Source organism: Panicum virgatum, chromosome 4N, assembly GCF_016808335.1.
Source record: "Panicum virgatum strain AP13 chromosome 4N, P.virgatum_v5, whole genome shotgun sequence".
Taxonomy (NCBI): Eukaryota; Viridiplantae; Streptophyta; class Magnoliopsida; order Poales; family Poaceae; genus Panicum; species Panicum virgatum.
Genome location: NC_053148.1, coordinates 41,787,758 through 41,805,368, shown reverse-complemented (window position 1 = coordinate 41,805,368; position 17,611 = coordinate 41,787,758). Strand labels below are relative to the sequence as shown.

The 17,611-nt window shown below is 49.5% G+C and overlaps 2 protein-coding genes across 5 annotated transcripts; both read right to left on the bottom strand.

The window, feature by feature from the left end:
• Positions 1-252: 252 nt before the first annotated feature.
• LOC120671183 (multiple organellar RNA editing factor 2, chloroplastic-like) lies at positions 253-3,761 on the bottom strand. The gene is made up of 4 exons (XM_039951466.1): positions 3,325-3,761; positions 3,119-3,216; positions 2,945-3,010; positions 253-704 (listed from the first exon to the last, which is right to left on the bottom strand). The coding sequence occupies exons 1-4, from the start codon at positions 3,690-3,692 to the stop codon at positions 562-564; spliced, it is 675 nt and encodes a 224-aa protein (XP_039807400.1). The 5' UTR covers positions 3,693-3,761; the 3' UTR covers positions 253-561.
• A 7,256-nt stretch (positions 3,762-11,017) lies between these two features.
• Positions 11,018-15,753, bottom strand: LOC120671182 (protein RGF1 INDUCIBLE TRANSCRIPTION FACTOR 1-like). 4 transcript variants are annotated; one of them, XM_039951462.1, is made up of 5 exons: positions 15,429-15,753; positions 15,253-15,343; positions 14,798-15,016; positions 14,444-14,659; positions 11,018-11,957 (listed from the first exon to the last, which is right to left on the bottom strand). In XM_039951462.1, exons 2-5 carry the CDS (start codon positions 15,253-15,255, stop codon positions 11,667-11,669), a joined length of 729 nt encoding a protein of 242 aa, XP_039807396.1. In that variant the 5' UTR covers positions 15,256-15,343; positions 15,429-15,753; the 3' UTR covers positions 11,018-11,666. The 4 variants fall into 4 exon arrangements, with proteins under 4 accessions (XP_039807396.1, XP_039807398.1, XP_039807399.1 ...); XM_039951464.1 differs by having other exon boundaries at positions 15,253-15,338; positions 15,429-15,690; XM_039951465.1 differs by having other exon boundaries at positions 15,253-15,338; positions 15,515-15,690.
• Positions 15,754-17,611: the final 1,858 nt, after the last annotated feature.

Sequence of the window (17,611 nt, the reverse complement as noted above, 5' to 3'; positions counted from 1 at the left end):
GGCGTCGACTGTTCACACAGTCGCAGTGGACCCGACTAAAATGAGTTGATTGATGAATGATGACCAAATTAATAAGCTCACGAAATAATCATGACACAGTTCAACGACTTATCACACAGGAGTAAGATGAAGCCGAGTCTTCCAAACAGGGAAACAACTCTTTGCATGCGTTGCACTCCAACAAACAACCGCTGCATCGGAGCATCAACCTACAAGGCTACAACTGCAGTCCTGACCGAAGGAGCACAAAAGGAGAATCAATGTGCAACTTAACAATCAATACTTAGTTCATGTGGGGACTGACAAGTCATAATTTGGAGTCACGGGAGTGGATTTACAAGTGCAAACGGCTGCTAAAGTGGGCCAGTAGACAATCAAGTTTCTAGTAATTACAGAGCACGAAATACCATCAAGTTGGGCACCAGATACCAAACACCATAGACTGCATAATGTGAACATGCAACAGGATGATGGTCCGTTTCAGTACATGTCATATTATCATTTAATTTGTGATGATTCAAGCCACCTCTGGCTTGCTTGTTATTCTGGTCTTTGATCGGCTCATCGCTGGTTCTCCCTCCTACGGGCATAGCGGGTCCTGTCGTTGTACCTAGGCCTATCTGCTGCTCTCTGTGGCACTGGTTCTACCCTCCTCTGCCTCTCCGGGGACCTCTGAACAATCTCCCCGTTAACAAAGAGCTCAGCTGCAAGATAAAAAGATTGGAGGATGTTAATACAAGATTATCTTTTTTTTCAAGAGTAACAACTCAACAAGGATAAATCACACCGTGCAAAGGTGCTAGCAACAACCAATGTGAAACATGAATGCAGTAATGTTACAACTCCACTGATCCGCAGCTCCATTGCTGTGGAGAGCAGAACCGATAAAGAGAATTGCTTTAAGTCCATTAGCATTCAAAACAAGGCAATGCCAAAATGACTCCCTTGCTTTGCCAAGATGGACTAACAAAATCAAACAACAAAAACACGTGACAGGCTTTGGGATCAGAAACAAGACAAGCAACAACCCAGCAAGATATATGAAACACATCTAACACAAGGTTCGACAACAATTATTACGCTTGACAAACTTAAGTAACATTGTGTTTCATAATAATTGTTCGTAGCATTGTTTCATCCCTACCGATATGTGCCCTATTTCATTTAAGGTGCAGAACTGTTCAATGTTATCTAGTCGTCCGACTAATTGTGATTAGTCGCAATTAGTGGGGCTTATCGGTCCAGTGACCTCGATAAGGGGTACCGAGTAGGTTTGAGCGACTAGCTTACTAGTCGTCCGACTAGTCATCGCCTAATCACGATTAGCCGCATCGATCAGGTAGAAAAACTATGAGAATCATGAGGTGTTCCATTAGGTTTTTGGTATATAGACTAAAGAAGAGATAGAGCAGCTGCCATGCCCCTCCAGAATACAAGCAGCCGGCTGCCACGCCCGCCAAATCACGCCGCTCCCGCCCAAAATCGCGCCGCCCCGTTGTCCGTCGCCGCCTGCTGCACGCTGCGCCGGCGCAGCTGCTGGCCTGCTGCCCAGGAGTTCGCGGCAGACCCAGCGGCCCTCTTCTTCCAATGTCCGCCTCCGCCTCCGCCTCCGCAGGCCTTGGGCGCCGGCGTTACCCAAGGCTGCCACCACCAGCAGCACCTGAAGATGAGCTCCCCTCCCCTGCTCTACTGTCTACTCATGCTCGAGCTCTGTTCCCCTCTTGCCCTGTTTTTGCTTTCCTTTGCTCTTGCTCTAGCTTCTTTCTCTCCTCTGCTTAGTGTTATGTGTATGTGCAAATGTGGATCAACAACTATATAGCATATATATCATATCAGTTCTGGTATGGACGACTATACAGACAACTAGCTAGGACCGACTAGGCTCGACTAATCGGCCTAATCGACGACTAATCGCGACTAGTCTGATTGGTCCTCCATGGCGACTAGGTCCGACTAGACGATTTGAAAACATTGGAACTGTTAGAGAGACGCTTGTTATTAGTCCATTAGCATTCAAAGCAAGACATTGCTTATTAAGCTCCATGCTTTGCCAAGATGGAGTAGAAGACCAGCTTGGTTAAGAAAGGTCAAAGGTCACTGGTTGAACTACCATAGACAAACAGATAAAAGCCTAAACATGATAGGGACTAATTGAAAATGAAAAAGAAATGTTTCATCCCTACTGATCGGTGCCCCGTTTTATTGAGGTGCAGAACCGTTAGAGACCATTGTTATTAGTCCATTAGCATTCAAAGCAAGACATTACCAACTAGGCTCCACGCTTTGCCAAGATGGACTAGAAAATAAGTGTGGTTCAAACTATTCTCTGGTTCCACTACCGGACAACAAATATCTAGGAGCGTCTAGATTTGGGGAAAAATGTGTTAGCAGTGTCTCATCCCTCCTGATCTGAGCCCCATTTCATTGAGGTACAGAACTGCTAGAGAGACCATTGTTATTAGTCCATTAGCATTCAAAGCAATACATTGCCAACTAGGCTCCATGCTTTGCCAAGATGGACTATAAGATAAGCATGTGGTTAAAAGTTAAAACTAGTATCTTGTTACACTAATGAACAAAAAAATATCTAGAAGCATCTAGATTAGGGAAAAAATGTGTTAGTAATGTCTCATCCCTACTGATCTGAGCCCCATTTCATTGAGGTGCAGAACCGTTAGAGAGAAAATTGGTGTCAGTCCATTAGCATTCAAAGCTGGGCATTGCCTGTGAGGCCTCACAGGCTCACAGCTTTGCCAAGATGGACTAGAACGTCAATGGCACAAGATTGGGCATGATGACAACAGTGTCTCAACCCAGTGAAATACTCCATGACCAGTGAAATACAGAAACATGTGTAAGCTTCAAAAGGTAGACCAGGGAGCAACATACGAATTAAACGGTGAATCCTAACAAAAATCCGCATCGACGGAGCAAGAGAAGTTACCTCCATAGTCCTTGTACTCGGGGTCAACATACGAATCCGGGAGCACAAAGAGAACACCGGGGAGTCCTGCAGCGCACATCATCACAAACAACACCGGCATCAGATACGAGTCAGGTCGAATTCAGCTAGCTAGGAAACTGAAGAACGGCATCATAGGGCATAGATCGAACAGACCCTCGAGCTTGTTGGACGTCTCCTCATCTATCTCGCACCCGAACCCGAAGTAGCGCTCGCACGAGACGTTGTAGATCTTCCTCTTCGCCTCCTCCTCGCTGCGCCAGAGAAAAGCCATCAGATAAGTTTCCAAAAGACCAACCCGCTCCTCTGTCTAAAGCGGGGGGGGGGGGGGGGGGGGGGGTACGGAGAAGAGCACGCTGTACCTTCCGAGGACCTTGGCGAGGGTCTGGACGTAGCAGTCGATCATCTGCTGCTTGGTGGCGCCCTCCCCGCCGGGCTTGTCCATGACGATGAGCCAGTGCTCGTAGTCGCAGCCGGGGAACAGCGGCGCCATCTCCGTGGGCGCGCGGTCCCCGCCCCCTCCAGGCCGCGCCGGGGAGTACCCGTCCCCGCCAGGCCGCCGCGCCATCCCGCGGGGGAAGCCGAGGCGGGAGGCCGCCGCGACGACGGCTGGGCGCAGCAGCGAGTGCTCAGGGGAAGCCCCTGCCGGCGCGCGGCGGAGGAGCGAGGAGAGTGAGGAGGAGGATGTGGCGCGGCGGGAGAGGAGCCTCCGGGCGGCGGCGGCGGCCATGGCTGTTAAACCCTAGCGGCGCCGCGGGGGGAATGGAGTGGGGGAATGGGGGACGCGAGGTGCCGGCTGGGTGTCTGTGGAAGGTGGATTTAAAGCAGTCTGCGTGTGACCGCGAGCGAGGCGTAGGCCCAATGGATGGATTATGCTGCCATGGGCCTACGGGCACTAACAAGGCCCAGTTAGTTGCCAACAATACTGAATTGTTTTGGGCCAAGTCAAACCAGTTGCTGAAAGCAAAAAGTCTATTTTGCCTTCCTTAACTATCGCAAAAATATGATTTTCTTCCCTCAACTATAAAACCGGATATCCACAATCCTCCAACTATCAAAACCGTTTATTTTATCTCTCTCAATGGTTTTATAGGCGGTTTAACATTTATTTTCATATATTTTTCTCCCTTATCTCTTTTTCCACTCAACTGAGGCAGCAAATGTGGTTCAAAAATCATAAAAATTGGCATAGTAGTAGAGGAGAGTAGGAAGAACCCAATTTTTCATAAAACAATTTGAAACATAAAATTTCAAAAAAAAAGAAAGAACTGAAAATTTATTGAATTTTCAAGGCATCAAGATGAGCTCCATTTTAGACAAAATTTGAATTTAATGACACATATTAAAGGTAAATCACTAGGGAATTTTTGTGAGTATAAGTTTATAGCAAGGTTTATTATGAAGTAGACCTGATCATCTATCGGGACGGGTTCGGATTGAGTCACTTCAGGTTTCGGGTCAAAAAATGTTGGCCCATGCCCAGCCCGTGACATGGTCGGGTTCGGGTTGGGTCGGGTTGGCCCGCAATTTTGTGTGTAATTTTCAGATTGGATTGGGTTTTTTTAGTTTCGGGTCAAATATTGCGGCCCGTATCCGACCCGTCACTTGGTCGGATCGGGTCGGACTGGGTATTTTTTGGGTGGGTTGGGTCGGATTTATCGGGTCGGGTGGCCCGTGATCAGGTCTATTATGAAGGGTCAAATTTGAGCTAAATTTATAATTTTATTTATTTTTACATAATTTAAAATATACTCAAGAAGTTGCATATGTATAAATCAAATATGCAAACAAATAAAAAGGATTATATTTGGCTTAAATTTGACCCTTTCTAAGAAGCTCAAAATTTTTCTACAAAACCTATACTCCCAAAATTCTTAATTACGCACCTCTAATATGTATCACATAATTCAAATTTTGTCAAAGATGGAGCTCATCTTGATGCGTTAAAAATTCAATGAAGTTTGAATTCTTTATTTCTTCAAAGTTTCAAATTTCAATTTTGTTTGAGTTCAACTTCAAAAAGTTACAAAATTGTGTGCTCTATACTCTTCTCTATCACTATGCCAATTAATATGATTTTTTATTCACCTTTGTTATCTCAATTGAGTGAAAAAAGGTAAATAATTATGAAAAAATGTAAAAACCGCTTGTAAAACAGCCAAAGGAGGTAAAACAAACAGTTTTGATAGTTCGGGGAGGCTGAATACCCGATTTTGTAGTTGAAGGAGGAAAATCAGATTTTTGCGATAGTCGAAGAAGGTAAAGTAGACTTTTTCCTAACTGAAAAGGTTTGTCCCGCCCGGCAGGGTCAACCCCAATGAGGCCAGGGCGGACGGTGACCCGAGCGGCTCCGCCAAGCCTATGCATGCGTGCGCTACAAAATCTATGGCCATGTTTGATTCTCTAGTGCAGCCTAGCGCTAGAAGAGAATCACATGCATAGAGTACTAAAAATGATGTTTATTTGCAAAAAAAATTAGAGATGAGTGTAACTTTTCGCGATGAATCTAATGACGGTAATTAATCGATGATTGGCTACGGTAATGCCATAGTAAGCATCCTCTAATTATGCGGTCAAAGACTTTATTAGATTCGTCTCGCCAAGTAGCGTAGGGGTTGTAAAGTTAATTTTGTAAACTGCTTTTATTTAATACTCATAATTAATGGTCAAAATTAGCTACAGTATCTAGCGCTACTAAACCAAACAAGACCTATCTATCGTATAAAAAAAATTAAATGGGCCGCAGAGATGATTTCTGCCCACGGAGCGTTAAAGTCTATTAGGTAGTAGAAGTAGACTATATTGATTGAAGATGCTACTGCCATGTGCCCATATCCGCAATATATCACACGCACTACATTTTTCCAATCCATCGCTTGAAGGTTGTTTGCGGGCAAGCGAAGTTAATTTCGGCCCAATAACACTTTGGTTGCTCCACGCTGCAGTCTTTTATGTTAATAACTGATACTGCTACTGCTACTGCATGTGAACATTGACCCACACTGCTTCACATTACATTTTTCTAATTTTTCATTTTTTTTTTCTTGTACTACTTTGTATTTATTATTTATTTATTTTCTCTTTCCCTCTTTTTTCATTTAAAGCTCATATACAATCAAGTATTCTGTGATGTTGATCCATTTGTTCGCTTTGTAGATTAAATTTGTTCCGTGATGTTGATATATTTTTTTACGATGTTTAATATTTTGTTCATGTATTTAATATTTATTCATTATATTTATTTTTTTATTCGGCAAAATAATTATGCATTCGTCTGGTTAAATTATTGGTTCCCAGGATCCGAAATTAATTATTTAATATAAATAAAAATATTATTTAAAAAAAATCGTGCAAACATAGGCAAATGTAATCTTGTTTTAAAGATCTTATCATAAAAAATGCAATGATCAATTAGAATTTGATTTGGATGCTCAGTTTAAGCCTTGTATTTTTTTAGTTTCAAATTTGCATGCACATATGTGACATCATCATTGCTAAACAGTTCAATTGTTGGGCTGATCACGACCCATCTAATACATCCTTCAGGCGATGGTTTATGTTACTATCACCTTAAATGATATGTAGCCACACCTGTTGGCTGACGGCTCCGCCTGGGAACCTCGACATATGTGTCATATGGGTTCTAGATAGGGATAGCAACGGATATAAAATATCCGCGTAGTTTGGATACTAAGCCTGTTGGGCGCGGATACGGGTTTGAGTTTGTGCTTGTGGGTACGGACGCGGGTACAACTTTAAATCCAATGAATATCTTCTAACGGGTTTGAAAAATTGATATCCAAATCCGCAAAACCCGCAAACTCGCAAACATTGACTCTTGTTATATATCATGTACGAGACTAGTTTATTTATTTGCTTAGACTTATTTGTTTCCTCAAATAAATAGTGTTGACAAGTTGTTTGTTGGGCAATAATTAATTTATTAGTGCTAATATAGAGATGCCTTCATTGATATGTTAATATTCACATGCTATTAAAATGTGCTTGTGTGCTTGAATTTCTAAAACTTGCGGGTATGTGGGCGTGCCAGTAGGTATGTAGGTATCCACGGATAACGGGCACGAGTGTTGTTTCCTACCCATTGTGGGTTGCGGGCGTAGGTGCGGATACGGATTTTAGCATGTGTGTACGGGTTTACGAAGTTAGTATCCGTATGGATTTTACCCATGACCATCTTTAGTTCTAGTACTAACTTCGAGTGATGCGTCATATGAGAAGAAACAAGTATAAACTATTGAATCATTTCTGCACATAAAACTTATGCTAAGATTTTTTTATTTTAGCCCTTAGAGAATCTCCAAGAGTTCTCTATCTTTGAATTTTTAGAAGACAGCAAAAACTAATCTCCAATAGTTCCCATCCTACTTTTCTATCTACTAACAATTGGCAAATTAACCATTCTTGTGCCTATATATGCGCACGACTCCCAGGCTCCCGATCCATCTCCCTGCCTTTTTATTTCCTTCGTGCAGGAGCCGCACTGCAGCCGGCGTCTCCCTCCCTTTTTATATTTCCGTTGTGCACTATGTAGGTGTATATGTGAGCCCATGTATAGAGGCCATCTAGAGGCACATGTATAGAAACTATACATCCCACTCTTCTAGGATTTGGAGGAATAGATCACATTATTCTCTCTTACACTCTTCTACATGGTATCAGCCCTCACACTTCTCTCCATGGCCGCCGCCGCCGCCTGGACCCTGCGCTGCCGCCGCCGCCCCATGGCCGGCCGGCCGCCGGCGCCGCCAGCCCTCTCCTCCTTTTCTTCCCTCTCCTCCTTCCCTCTTCTCTCCCCTACTTCTGGCCCTGCTGCGGCCGCTGCCCTGCCCGCCGGCCCCTGGCGCACCCCGGCCGCCGCCTTGGCGGCCCTAGAGCCTGCGCCGGCCGCCGCCGCCGCCGGGCCCGCGGGTCCCCTGCAGCCGGGCGCGGGCGCCGCCGCCGGGTCCTCTGCTCTGCTTTATGGCGCCGGGTCCCCTGTCCCTTGGGCGCCCTACTCCTCCGCCGCCTCTGCTCGAGGGGCGCCGCGCGCGTGGCTCCAGGCCACACCCGCACGGCCGCCCACCGCCGCCGCAGCCACGCTGGCCGCCACCGCGGGGCCTCCCTACTCCCTCGCTCTAGCTGCAGCCACCGGAGCGCCCCCCCCACGCGGCCTTCGCGGCCCCAGCCCCTGTGCCTGCCGGCGCGGGTGCGGGCGCAGCCTGGCCTGTGGAACCCGCGCGCCCCCGCGGCCCCTGCTGCCATTGCTGCAGCAGCTGCTGCCCCTACTGCCTTTGCTGCAGCTGCTGCTCTAGGGGAGCCGCGCGCGTGGCTCCAGGCCACCGCCGCCGCGTTGGTCGCCGCCACGGGGCCTCCCTATGCTGCCTCGCACGCCGCGCAGGCTACCACCTGCGTCCCCCCTGTCGCCGCTGGCCTCCTTCCGGCAGGTGCGCAGGCCCTGGGCGCGGCCTCCTGTGCCGCCGCCGCACACCTGCAGCCGCGCCTCCCTTCCCTGGGCGCGTTGCCGCTGCGGGGCGGCCTACTCCCCTCCACCTTCGCGGCTCCTGCCCCTCCTACGGGCTGGGCATGCCCCCCACGGATGCGCCGCACGCTGCTGCAACATGGGCCACTGCCGTCGCCGCCGCGTGCGTCGTGGGCGCGTCGGCATAGGTCGTCCCCGCCGCAGCTCCACCGGCTCTGGGCGCGCCGGCCGTGAGCGCTTCTCCCCTCGCGGCCGCGGCTCCTCCCCACGGGCCAAGCGGGGGTGCCGGCGGCCGCGGTCGTCGCCGTCGGCGGAGGGGGCGTGGTCGTCGGACCGTACCTACACCTCCCCTTGCTACTGCCGGTGTGCCCTGGCCATCCTACCGCGACCCATGGTAGGGGCACCTCCCAATGTGGCCGGTTCCGGCCCCAGGGGGTCCTCATCCTCCGGCCCAGCCAGCAGCCATGTTCGCTGGCACCGCTCCTCCGTTCCCACCACCCTGGATTTCACCGGCACAGGCTTTCAGTACCATGGGGTTGACACCGCCAGTCAGCCCCGACTGGATTGCCGACTCGGGCGCCTCATTCCACACCACACCTCATGCTGGCATCCTTTCTTCCGTCCGATCCCCCCATCCCTCTTGTCCTTCCTCTATCATGGTCGGCAATGGCTCTTGTCTTCCGGTCACCTCCGTGAGTATCGCTTCCGATCCTTTCCGTCTCCCTGGGCGTTACTGTTGAGACTCGCCCGTCTGGCCTGTTCCTTCACCAGCGGTAGTATGCACTCGACATTCTGGAGCGGGTTGGGATGACTGATTGCAAGCCATGCTTCACTCATGTCGATACTCAGGCGAAGCTGTCTGCTGATCTGGGTGATCCCGTGGCTGATCCTACTGCCTACCGGAGCCTTGCCGGTGCCTTGTAGTACTTGACCTTCACCCGGCCGGATCTCACCAATGCAGTTCAACAGGTCTGTCTTCACATGCATGATCCCCGGGAGTCTCACCTCGCTGCACTAAAGCATCTCCTCCGCTACATCCGTGGCACTGTTGGCTTCGGTTTGGTTCTTCACCGCTCTCCCACCTCTGAGCTGGTGGTCTACACCGACGCAGACTGGGCTGGCTGCCCGGACACTCGCCGCTCCACTTCCGGCTATGTCGTCTTCCTGGGCGGCAACCTTGTCTTCTGGTCGTCCAAGCGGCAGCCGGTTGTCTCCCGCTCCAGTGCTGAGGCGGAGTACCGGGCTGTCGCTAACGGCGTGGCGGAGGCGTCTTGGCTCCGACAGCTCTTGGCGGAGCTCCACAGCCCGCTCGCTAAGAGCATGCTCGTCTACTGCGACAACATCAGCGCGGTGTACCTCTCCACCAACCCCATTCTGCATCAGCTGACGAAGCACATGGAGATCGACTTGCACTTCGTGCGCGACAGGGTCGCTGTCGGCGATGTTCGGGTACTCCATGTCCCGATCACCTCACGGTTTGCCGTCATCTTCACCAAGGGACTACCCTCCTCGACCTTCTCGGAGTTTCGCTCCAGTCTCAACGTAGCAGGTGACTAGTTGTGGCTGCGCGGGGGGGGGGGGTATTTGCCCTTTGTACTTTCTTGTTGTCCAGTCTCGAACGCCACTGTGACGGTAGTTCAGATTGCGGGGGGTGTTGGTGTATATGTGAGCCCATGTATATGTATAGAGGGCCATCTAGAAGCCCATGTATAGAAATAATATATCCCACCCTTTTAGGGTTTGGAGGAATAAATCATATTATTCTCTCCTACACTCTTCTACACAATAACTTAGAGTAGGAGCCGCACTGCAGCGGTGGATTCTGGGCAGGGGGCAGCGCTTGATCTTGTTGTTGACCGGTGGCTTGTGTTGCCGCAGATTCTTGCTAGCAGGCATGTAACAGGGTGGCTGGCAGCTGTGGCAGCACTCCACCGGCGCGAGCGGAGTCCGAGCTCCATCGCCGCTGGGGTGCACGAGCAGCGCCGCCGCGGGGGAACAGGAAGGAAGAATGATCCAGGAAGGAGGTGAACGCATAAGAGGCACAGAATTCATTTTGTGTATTGTGGGGCCATATTTTTTCATACTTGGGAAGTTAAAATGGGGTACTCTTGGAGACCGCCTCTTTTTTCTCTTCCCATATCTATTTGGGGACTTGGCAAACAATGAGATTTGGGGAGAAAAAAATAAGAAACACGGTGAGAGAGAGAGAGCGCGCGCGCCATAGCAGAGCGCTGGAGCCTGGTTGGCTGGGATCAAGACCCTGCGCGATGCCTCACCAAACCAATGCCGTTGCAATGCTCCAAAAAAAAAACAATGCCGTTGCAGGAACAGACGACGTGACAGAGGCACATGCCGGCAACGCTGTTCAGACTTCAGAGTCGCCTTGTTAACATTCTAGGCTTCAACCATCGTTTTCTTCCCGTCCAGTACCGACTCGACTCCACAGACGTGACATGGAGCTAGTACTGGACGACGGTGATGCCCAAAGCTAGACGTCCATCAGAAGCACGGCCGATTTGATCATGCCACAAAGACAGAGCTGAAAATTGCAAGCAGAAAATTACACACACAGCACGAGATGTGTTATTCCTTCTCCTTTCTTTCTTTTCCCCCAGTTCACAAACATATACACTCATATATACACTGTTAGTATACAGATTAAGCTCCCTAATAAACAGGAGATTAATGATTAACAAAAAACTTTTTAGCTTCACACCGCAACGCTAATAAACGCATTGGGTTGTGGGAGGAGGCAAAGCAAAGCAGCTGCCAACCAGACGCTACAAACCGAGACAAATACATGATGATGCTTATTCCCTTTTCACATATCAATCTCGACCACTAACACTACTACTACCCAAGCTAAAATTCAAACCCTAGTACCCTACCTATGTTGTTTCTATGTGATCTCCTTTTCAGACCATGTCTACACATACTTGACAAACTTTGTCAATATACTGCTGGCATGTACAGATGATACCTTTCGCCTACATTATTGTGTATTCGTACGTGTGTATGTATACAATAGCTGCTATACGTAACAGGCTATACCTAGCTGTATATGGTGACCTACCGTACCAGTAGCTGATGATTTTGGACCACTTCACTGCTGCTCAGACCTGAGTGAGAGGGACACACATTGTGCTATAGCTGAAGAGTGAAGCTAAGTGAAGGCTGATGATGATGAGCGTGTTGGCACCGGCCGGCCTGGGTACGATCTGGTGGCTAACCGTAGAACGGGGCGCGGTGGGGGATGCCCTTCCTCCTGGACGGCCGGCACCGGTTGATCGGCGGCGTTCCCGGCGTGATCGGCCGCCCGTTGTTGGACCTGCTGCCTTCGTCGTCGGACCACCGGATGCCCGGCCGGTCGAAGCGGCCGAGGTCGAACCCGGCCGTCCTCCGGGGCTTCTTGGGGCTGAACGAGTCGTCGGAGCCGGAGCCGTCGTCGCCGGAGCCCTGCCCGCGCTTCGGCCGGATGGCGAACGTCAGGCTCGGGTCCCACTGCATCCCTCCCAGCTGAAAATGAAACAAACCACATACCACACGGCAGGAACAGCCATTCATCGATCAGCGAATGATTGCAGGTGGTCTAATCATGGTGATAACAACACACTAGAAATGAGATCATTGATTAGCAGAACAATGGAAGAATTCGGTCCTGCATTTTTCTGTGGCCACAAGAGTTGCTGTCCAAGGAAGGAATCAGTGAAGTGAGCTGATGAGGACGTTTGCTTGAGAAAATAAGGAGAAAGGAAAAAACCATCCATGATGGAGCGTATTATTATCCATGGATCTGTCGTCATTGCACTAACTGCAAACAGGGAGCCCATCAACTCCTTGTCCATCTGACGTCCATTAGCTTTCCTACTAATTCTAGAGCTTGCAAAATAAATCGCCTAGTGACCCCCCTCTAGTTCTGAAAAGACACTATTCTCAGAATTAATAGGTAGCATCATTTCATATGCTTAGCCATGGCTTCACTTCACACTGAGATGGACATTGTTGCCTTGCCTACAAATTAACAAATCCACCTCTTTATGAACAGTGTGCCTAGGATGCAAACATTTCACCTTCTCTTTTTCGAAAATAATGTAGCTTCCTAAGGGAAATATTATGGGGGTTCCATGACCAAATACCCTTGCAATCAGTCCAAGACACTCTCTGGGGCATACTATATATAAACCAAAGAAATCCGGTTCAAAAGGATATCAACCTTATGCAGATGATACTACTAGTCTACTGCTAAAGCTTGCAACAATAAACATAACCGTACTTTGTGATAGCTATATACGCACACAAACCCGACAAACACACACGGGGATTCGGTAGAACATCACTTCCAGAGAAGTCAACTTTATCCGGATAACGCACAGCCTTTCCATCCTTTCTAAGTGATAGGGGCCGGGGTTAACTAGATAACCCATTCTTCCTAAAAGAAAAGAAAAACAGAAAAGAAGTGCATTTCTTGATGGAAGATCCTGAGTAGCTGATGTCTCAAGTCTACCTACTCCCTGAAAGCAGCTTTAGCCTAAACTAGAACAGTACTACATGAGAGCTCCAACTCCTAGGGCAACTTTATTTATACATGGTGTGCCTAGTGCAACAGTTTATATCAGATAGATTAATACTTTGTCAATGGCAGGATTTGCTTCATGCTTGCTACATTTGGGTAAGATACCATTGTTAATCTTTGCAGGGATTGTGTGTGATTGGTCTTGACTGTGCTGCCTGTATCCTTGCAAATGATCCATGTTCGGTCTGGTCTCTATTTGAAGCACCATCCCTGATGGAAATGGGCTAGAATGTGGGAGGTATGTGGACCCATTTTGGCTGCATTTAACGGCTGTGCACGTACCAACGCACCCAAAGTTCAAAGGGCAATAATTGAGACATATCCGTATATATATAATGTCACAGGAAAAAAGAAATTAAAAGCCCTAAAAGGCCAAACTTACCATGCAAGTTTGCCCCATATGTCTGTGCGCCATGAACATGGCACGGCATGGTCAGGTGGTGAAAGCCTTTTGGAATGCAAGGATTTTGCTGAAAAACAAATTCTCACTAGAATGACCACCGATAAGAAACTCTGGAGCCTGCAGACGGTGCCAAAGGGTGATCACAACCGCTACCTTTTTCTTGAGGGACCACAGGTGTTTGGAGCCTGGAGTGTCTTTATTAGTTCCTAACATAACAAGGCTGCTACTATCTGCTATCAGAAAGATACTGATTGTATTGTACCTTCCTCAGCACAAATCAATGCAGTATCAAAGAAGCAACTCTAAGATGTTTTTCTACCGTCTTTTTTAAAAGGGAGAGGAATGTTTTCTTGGCCTGTGGAACCTTTATTAGGACCTTGTGTAGGACCGGAGCGAGCCCTGCATTGTTTCAGAAAATTCTTGTGTTTTGAATGATCCCTCCTGCACTGAACTTTGCATCGCATTCGCCGCCCGGCCCCAACTAAAATGTGGCGCACCGTGAACCCCCAATGTGCCTTCGTGATTGAGGCTGGATGTCCAAGTTCTTCCTCCCGAGGCCGGCCGGCCAATGCAGGTTGCCATCGCCCATTCGGTGGTTACAGCACCCGCCCATGCGGCAGCCATAGAAAAATGGAGCTCGGCAGAGACCTGCTGCTTTGGCATTATTGGCGGCAAGGCCCCGTTCATCGATCGCCGCCACGAACCCCTTTGTTTCCGCGGTGGGATTCGGCTGCTTTCTCCCCAGGTGGACACGCACGAGCTTCCCTTGCTGTGCGGTGCTGTGCCTGCCGATCCCCTGGTGTGTGTGTGTGTGTCTCTGGCCCCCACGCCGAGCCTCGGACAAGAACGCCTCTACTGGCTGGCTCTAGTCTTTTAGAGAGAGGAGAGAGAAAGAAAGGTAGAGAGAGGAACAGAAAAAGAAAGAACGAGGGGAACCTGGCTGCTGGAAGGGAGAAGGAAGAGAAGAGGGGGAGAGAGAAAGGAAGACGACGGCGGAATTAGAAGGCCGGGGATTCGCCGGCTCACCTTGCAGCCGAGGGAGCAGAAGCGGAACGAGTCCGGGAGGCTCCGGCAGCAGATCTCGCAGGTGTTGGTGACGCCCTTGCCGGGCCTGGCCTGCGGCCGGCCGTTGAGGAACACGATCTTGGCGCTGTTGATCACGTACGTCTGCACGTGCGAGATGTCGATCAGCTTCCCCACCTCCGACACCCGGATCACGTTGTGGTACGAAGACCGCCGTATCTGCATGGTGGTCACACACCTCGGTCAGCGGCGGCCGGCCGGCAGCGAAGAAGAAGATCGGATTGATTGGCTGTCTGATCGATCCGAGAGGGAGAGGAGGAGACTGGTAGCTTAATTAGCAGCTCGGCGGTCGCTGACCTGGACGACGTGGTGGTCCCGGTGCGCCGGGAGGCAGTAGGCGCAGAGCGCGTCGCCGGTGCAGTCGAGGCAGAAGAGGTTGCACTCGTTCTTGCTCAGCTCCGGGTGCATCCGGCACGGCACGAAGAAGCTCGTGCCCAGCAGCGGGCGCAGCCACGGCGGGCCCAGGTCCTCCTCCGACCTTACCATCGGGCTCGGGCTCGCCACGCTCACCATCACCTGCAGCCAAGACGCATGTCCACCCACGGAGCACATCAGCCACACCATCCATCACCGCCGCCGCCGCCGCCGCCTCCTCCCCATCAAATGCAAGTCTATACATGGCTATACATGCATACACAGCTACACAATCGCAAGAAAAAGAGAGAGAGAGAGAGAGAGAGAGAGAGAGAGAGAGAGAGAGAGAGAGAGAGAGAGAGAGAGAGAGAGAGAGAGAGAGAGAGAGGGATTTTTACCATTGGTATGAGGTCCTCCAGAGCTACAGCTAGCTGATGATGCCTCTGTGTATCCTCTAGCCCGGTGCAACGAACGAACTCGGCGCCTGCTCTGCAGGTTGCAAAAAGCATCAAGCCATCAAGGAAAGGGAAGCAGCCGGAGCTAAGGAAGATGAATGCAGGAAGCCGAGATAAACCTTCCACGATGTGACGGAAAAGGGGCCCCGGCCGGGGGCGGTTAGTAACAGTATCAACGGATTATCGTCTACCTATCAATCGTTACCTGCTCCGCAGGGTAGAAGGACCAAGGAGGAAGAAGAAGAAGAATTCAGCGGCCGGATCGATAAGGGAGGAGAGGACGACGGCTGGACGGGGAGATGAGGAGGGGATTCGACGATTCGGGACTTCTGGAAATCCAAGAATTCTCGGCGGTATCGCGTCAAGTAGAGTATATATCGCAGCGAGGAAAGCGAAAATTATATATATATATATATATATATGTATATATATATATATATGTATATATATATATATATATAATATCTTTTTCCTCTCTTTCTTGAAAGGGAGAGAGATCAGATGGGAACGAAGGGGGAAGAAAAACGCGAGATGCAACGGTGGAGGCCGATGTAAGGCGGTTTGGTTTGCATAGGAGACGTGTCGACGGCTCTTTCCTGCGATAGCTAAAGCTCCCGAAAATAAAAACCCTTTTCCCGGCTCCACGCCCATCCTTCGACGTAATTGCCCAATTCTCCAACCAATTGCTTTGGTTTCATCATAAATGAATTATTCTCCCGCCAGGCATGCATTGATTGGGCAAAATCCTTGTCCTAATAGCCTACACATTAATCTCAAAATGTGATTTCTACACTACCTCTGTTCCAGAATATAGCTATTTTTAGATTTTCTCCGAGTTAAATCTTTAAAACTTTGATCATAGATGATAAAAAAAACTATAAAAACAAGTATTATGATGGGCGAATAGCAGACTTATATCTATGTGAAGGATAGAGAATTGAAGAGAGAGAAGGGAACAGGCGTCTGGCGACGCGCCCGCTCCACCCAGCGAGACACTAGCGCGGCATTAAATAGTAGCAGGGCCCGCCACAATCACGCGTGTTCTGGAGAGCAGTCGGCGAAATCATAAAACTTGCTCTAAAGATTGACAATGTAAAAGTAACATTATTTTTATTTATAATTACACCAACTCACAACATGTAATATTTATATTTAAAGTAATTATTTTTTGAAATATATTATTGATCAAAGATGAAAATATTTGACTTTGACCAAGTCAAAATGTTGTTATATTTTAGGATGGGGTAGTACTATGATATATACATATATATAAGAAATTTATATCTATTTTTTTCAAAAAGATGGCAAGAGTTTTGCTGAATTTTTTTTGAACGAACGACACTCGACGAGTGTGTTTCTATTAATATAGCAGAAAAAATACAAGATTATGTTCCTAGGAGGTCATAACCAGGAAAAGGAAAAAAAGAAAAAAATGAAAACAACTCAGGCTGGTCGGATTGGGACATCGACGCAAGCCGCACAGAACAAGCACTACCGCAGCATCCAACCACATCCCACACTCATGTAGTCGTCGAAACCTTAGGCAGGACCCAAAGCTGACAGAAAACGAAGGAAGCGGACACCACCACACATAGAAGGCCACCGCCATGCAGGACCCTTCGCCGCGATGCCGCTGCAACAACACACTCCTCCCGATGGAGTGAACAACATCGGATCCGGGCCACTCGCAGACTGCCTCGCAGTCGCTGCTGTGACACAACAACGCGCGGGGGCCTCGCCGCATCCGCCGTTGGACTCCACCTCTCGTGTCACCTCGAAGAGAACACCACGCGCGGGGGCCTTGCCACGCCCGCCACAGTACTCCCCGCCCCAGATCCGTCTCAAAGGTTACCGTCGGAGTGGTGAGCAAAGATGCCCCGCTCCCTCAGATCTCCGCAAACCACCATCGCCGTAGGTTGAGTTCATCTCTTTGCTTCACCCTCACATCTAGCCACCGCCGCCAAAGCAGCAAGACAAGGAAGTCGCTTGCGCCGTCTTCCGATGTTGTACCCCACCGGGTGGCCCCAGCCAAGCTGAGCAACCCTGCCGCAGTCCTGCTGCAAGCCCTAGTTGTCGCACGATGCCGTTGCCGCAAGCGCCATCCTCCGACGCAGTCCCACGCCTGCACTGACCGTTGCCAGGCAACGCCAGTCGCTGTAGTCCTGCTGCAAGCAGCCAACCGGCCACCAGGCGACAACCCCTGGCCGCCACCAAGTCAGTGATCGCCTCCGCGAGGGCTCGACGACACCCTTCTAGCTTGCCACGCGGCAGAGATGTCGACCCCGACTGAACCTCTATGGAC

What these genes read in the sequence shown, in the direction of transcription:
- LOC120671182 (XM_039951462.1), bottom strand. An exon ending in GGGACCACCACGTCGTCCAG is followed by an intron (nt 14,660 to 14,797) that starts GTCAGCGACCGC and finishes ACCACCATGCAG; the next exon opens with ATACGGCGGTCTTCGTACCA. An exon ending in TCTGCTCCCTCGGCTGCAAG is followed by an intron (nt 11,958 to 14,443) that starts GTGAGCCGGCGA and finishes TTTCATTTTCAG; the next exon opens with CTGGGAGGGATGCAGTGGGA.
- LOC120671183 (XM_039951466.1), bottom strand. Translation starts at nt 3,692, where the DNA reads ATGGCCGCCGCCGCCGCCCGGAGGCTCCTCTCCCGCCGCGCCACATCC. An exon ending in CTCGCCAAGGTCCTCGGAAG is followed by an intron (nt 3,217 to 3,324) that starts GTACAGCGTGCT and finishes TCTCTGGCGCAG; the next exon opens with CGAGGAGGAGGCGAAGAGGA. An exon ending in CGAGTACAAGGACTATGGAG is followed by an intron (nt 705 to 2,944) that starts GTAACTTCTCTT and finishes TTTATCTTGCAG; the next exon opens with CTGAGCTCTTTGTTAACGGG.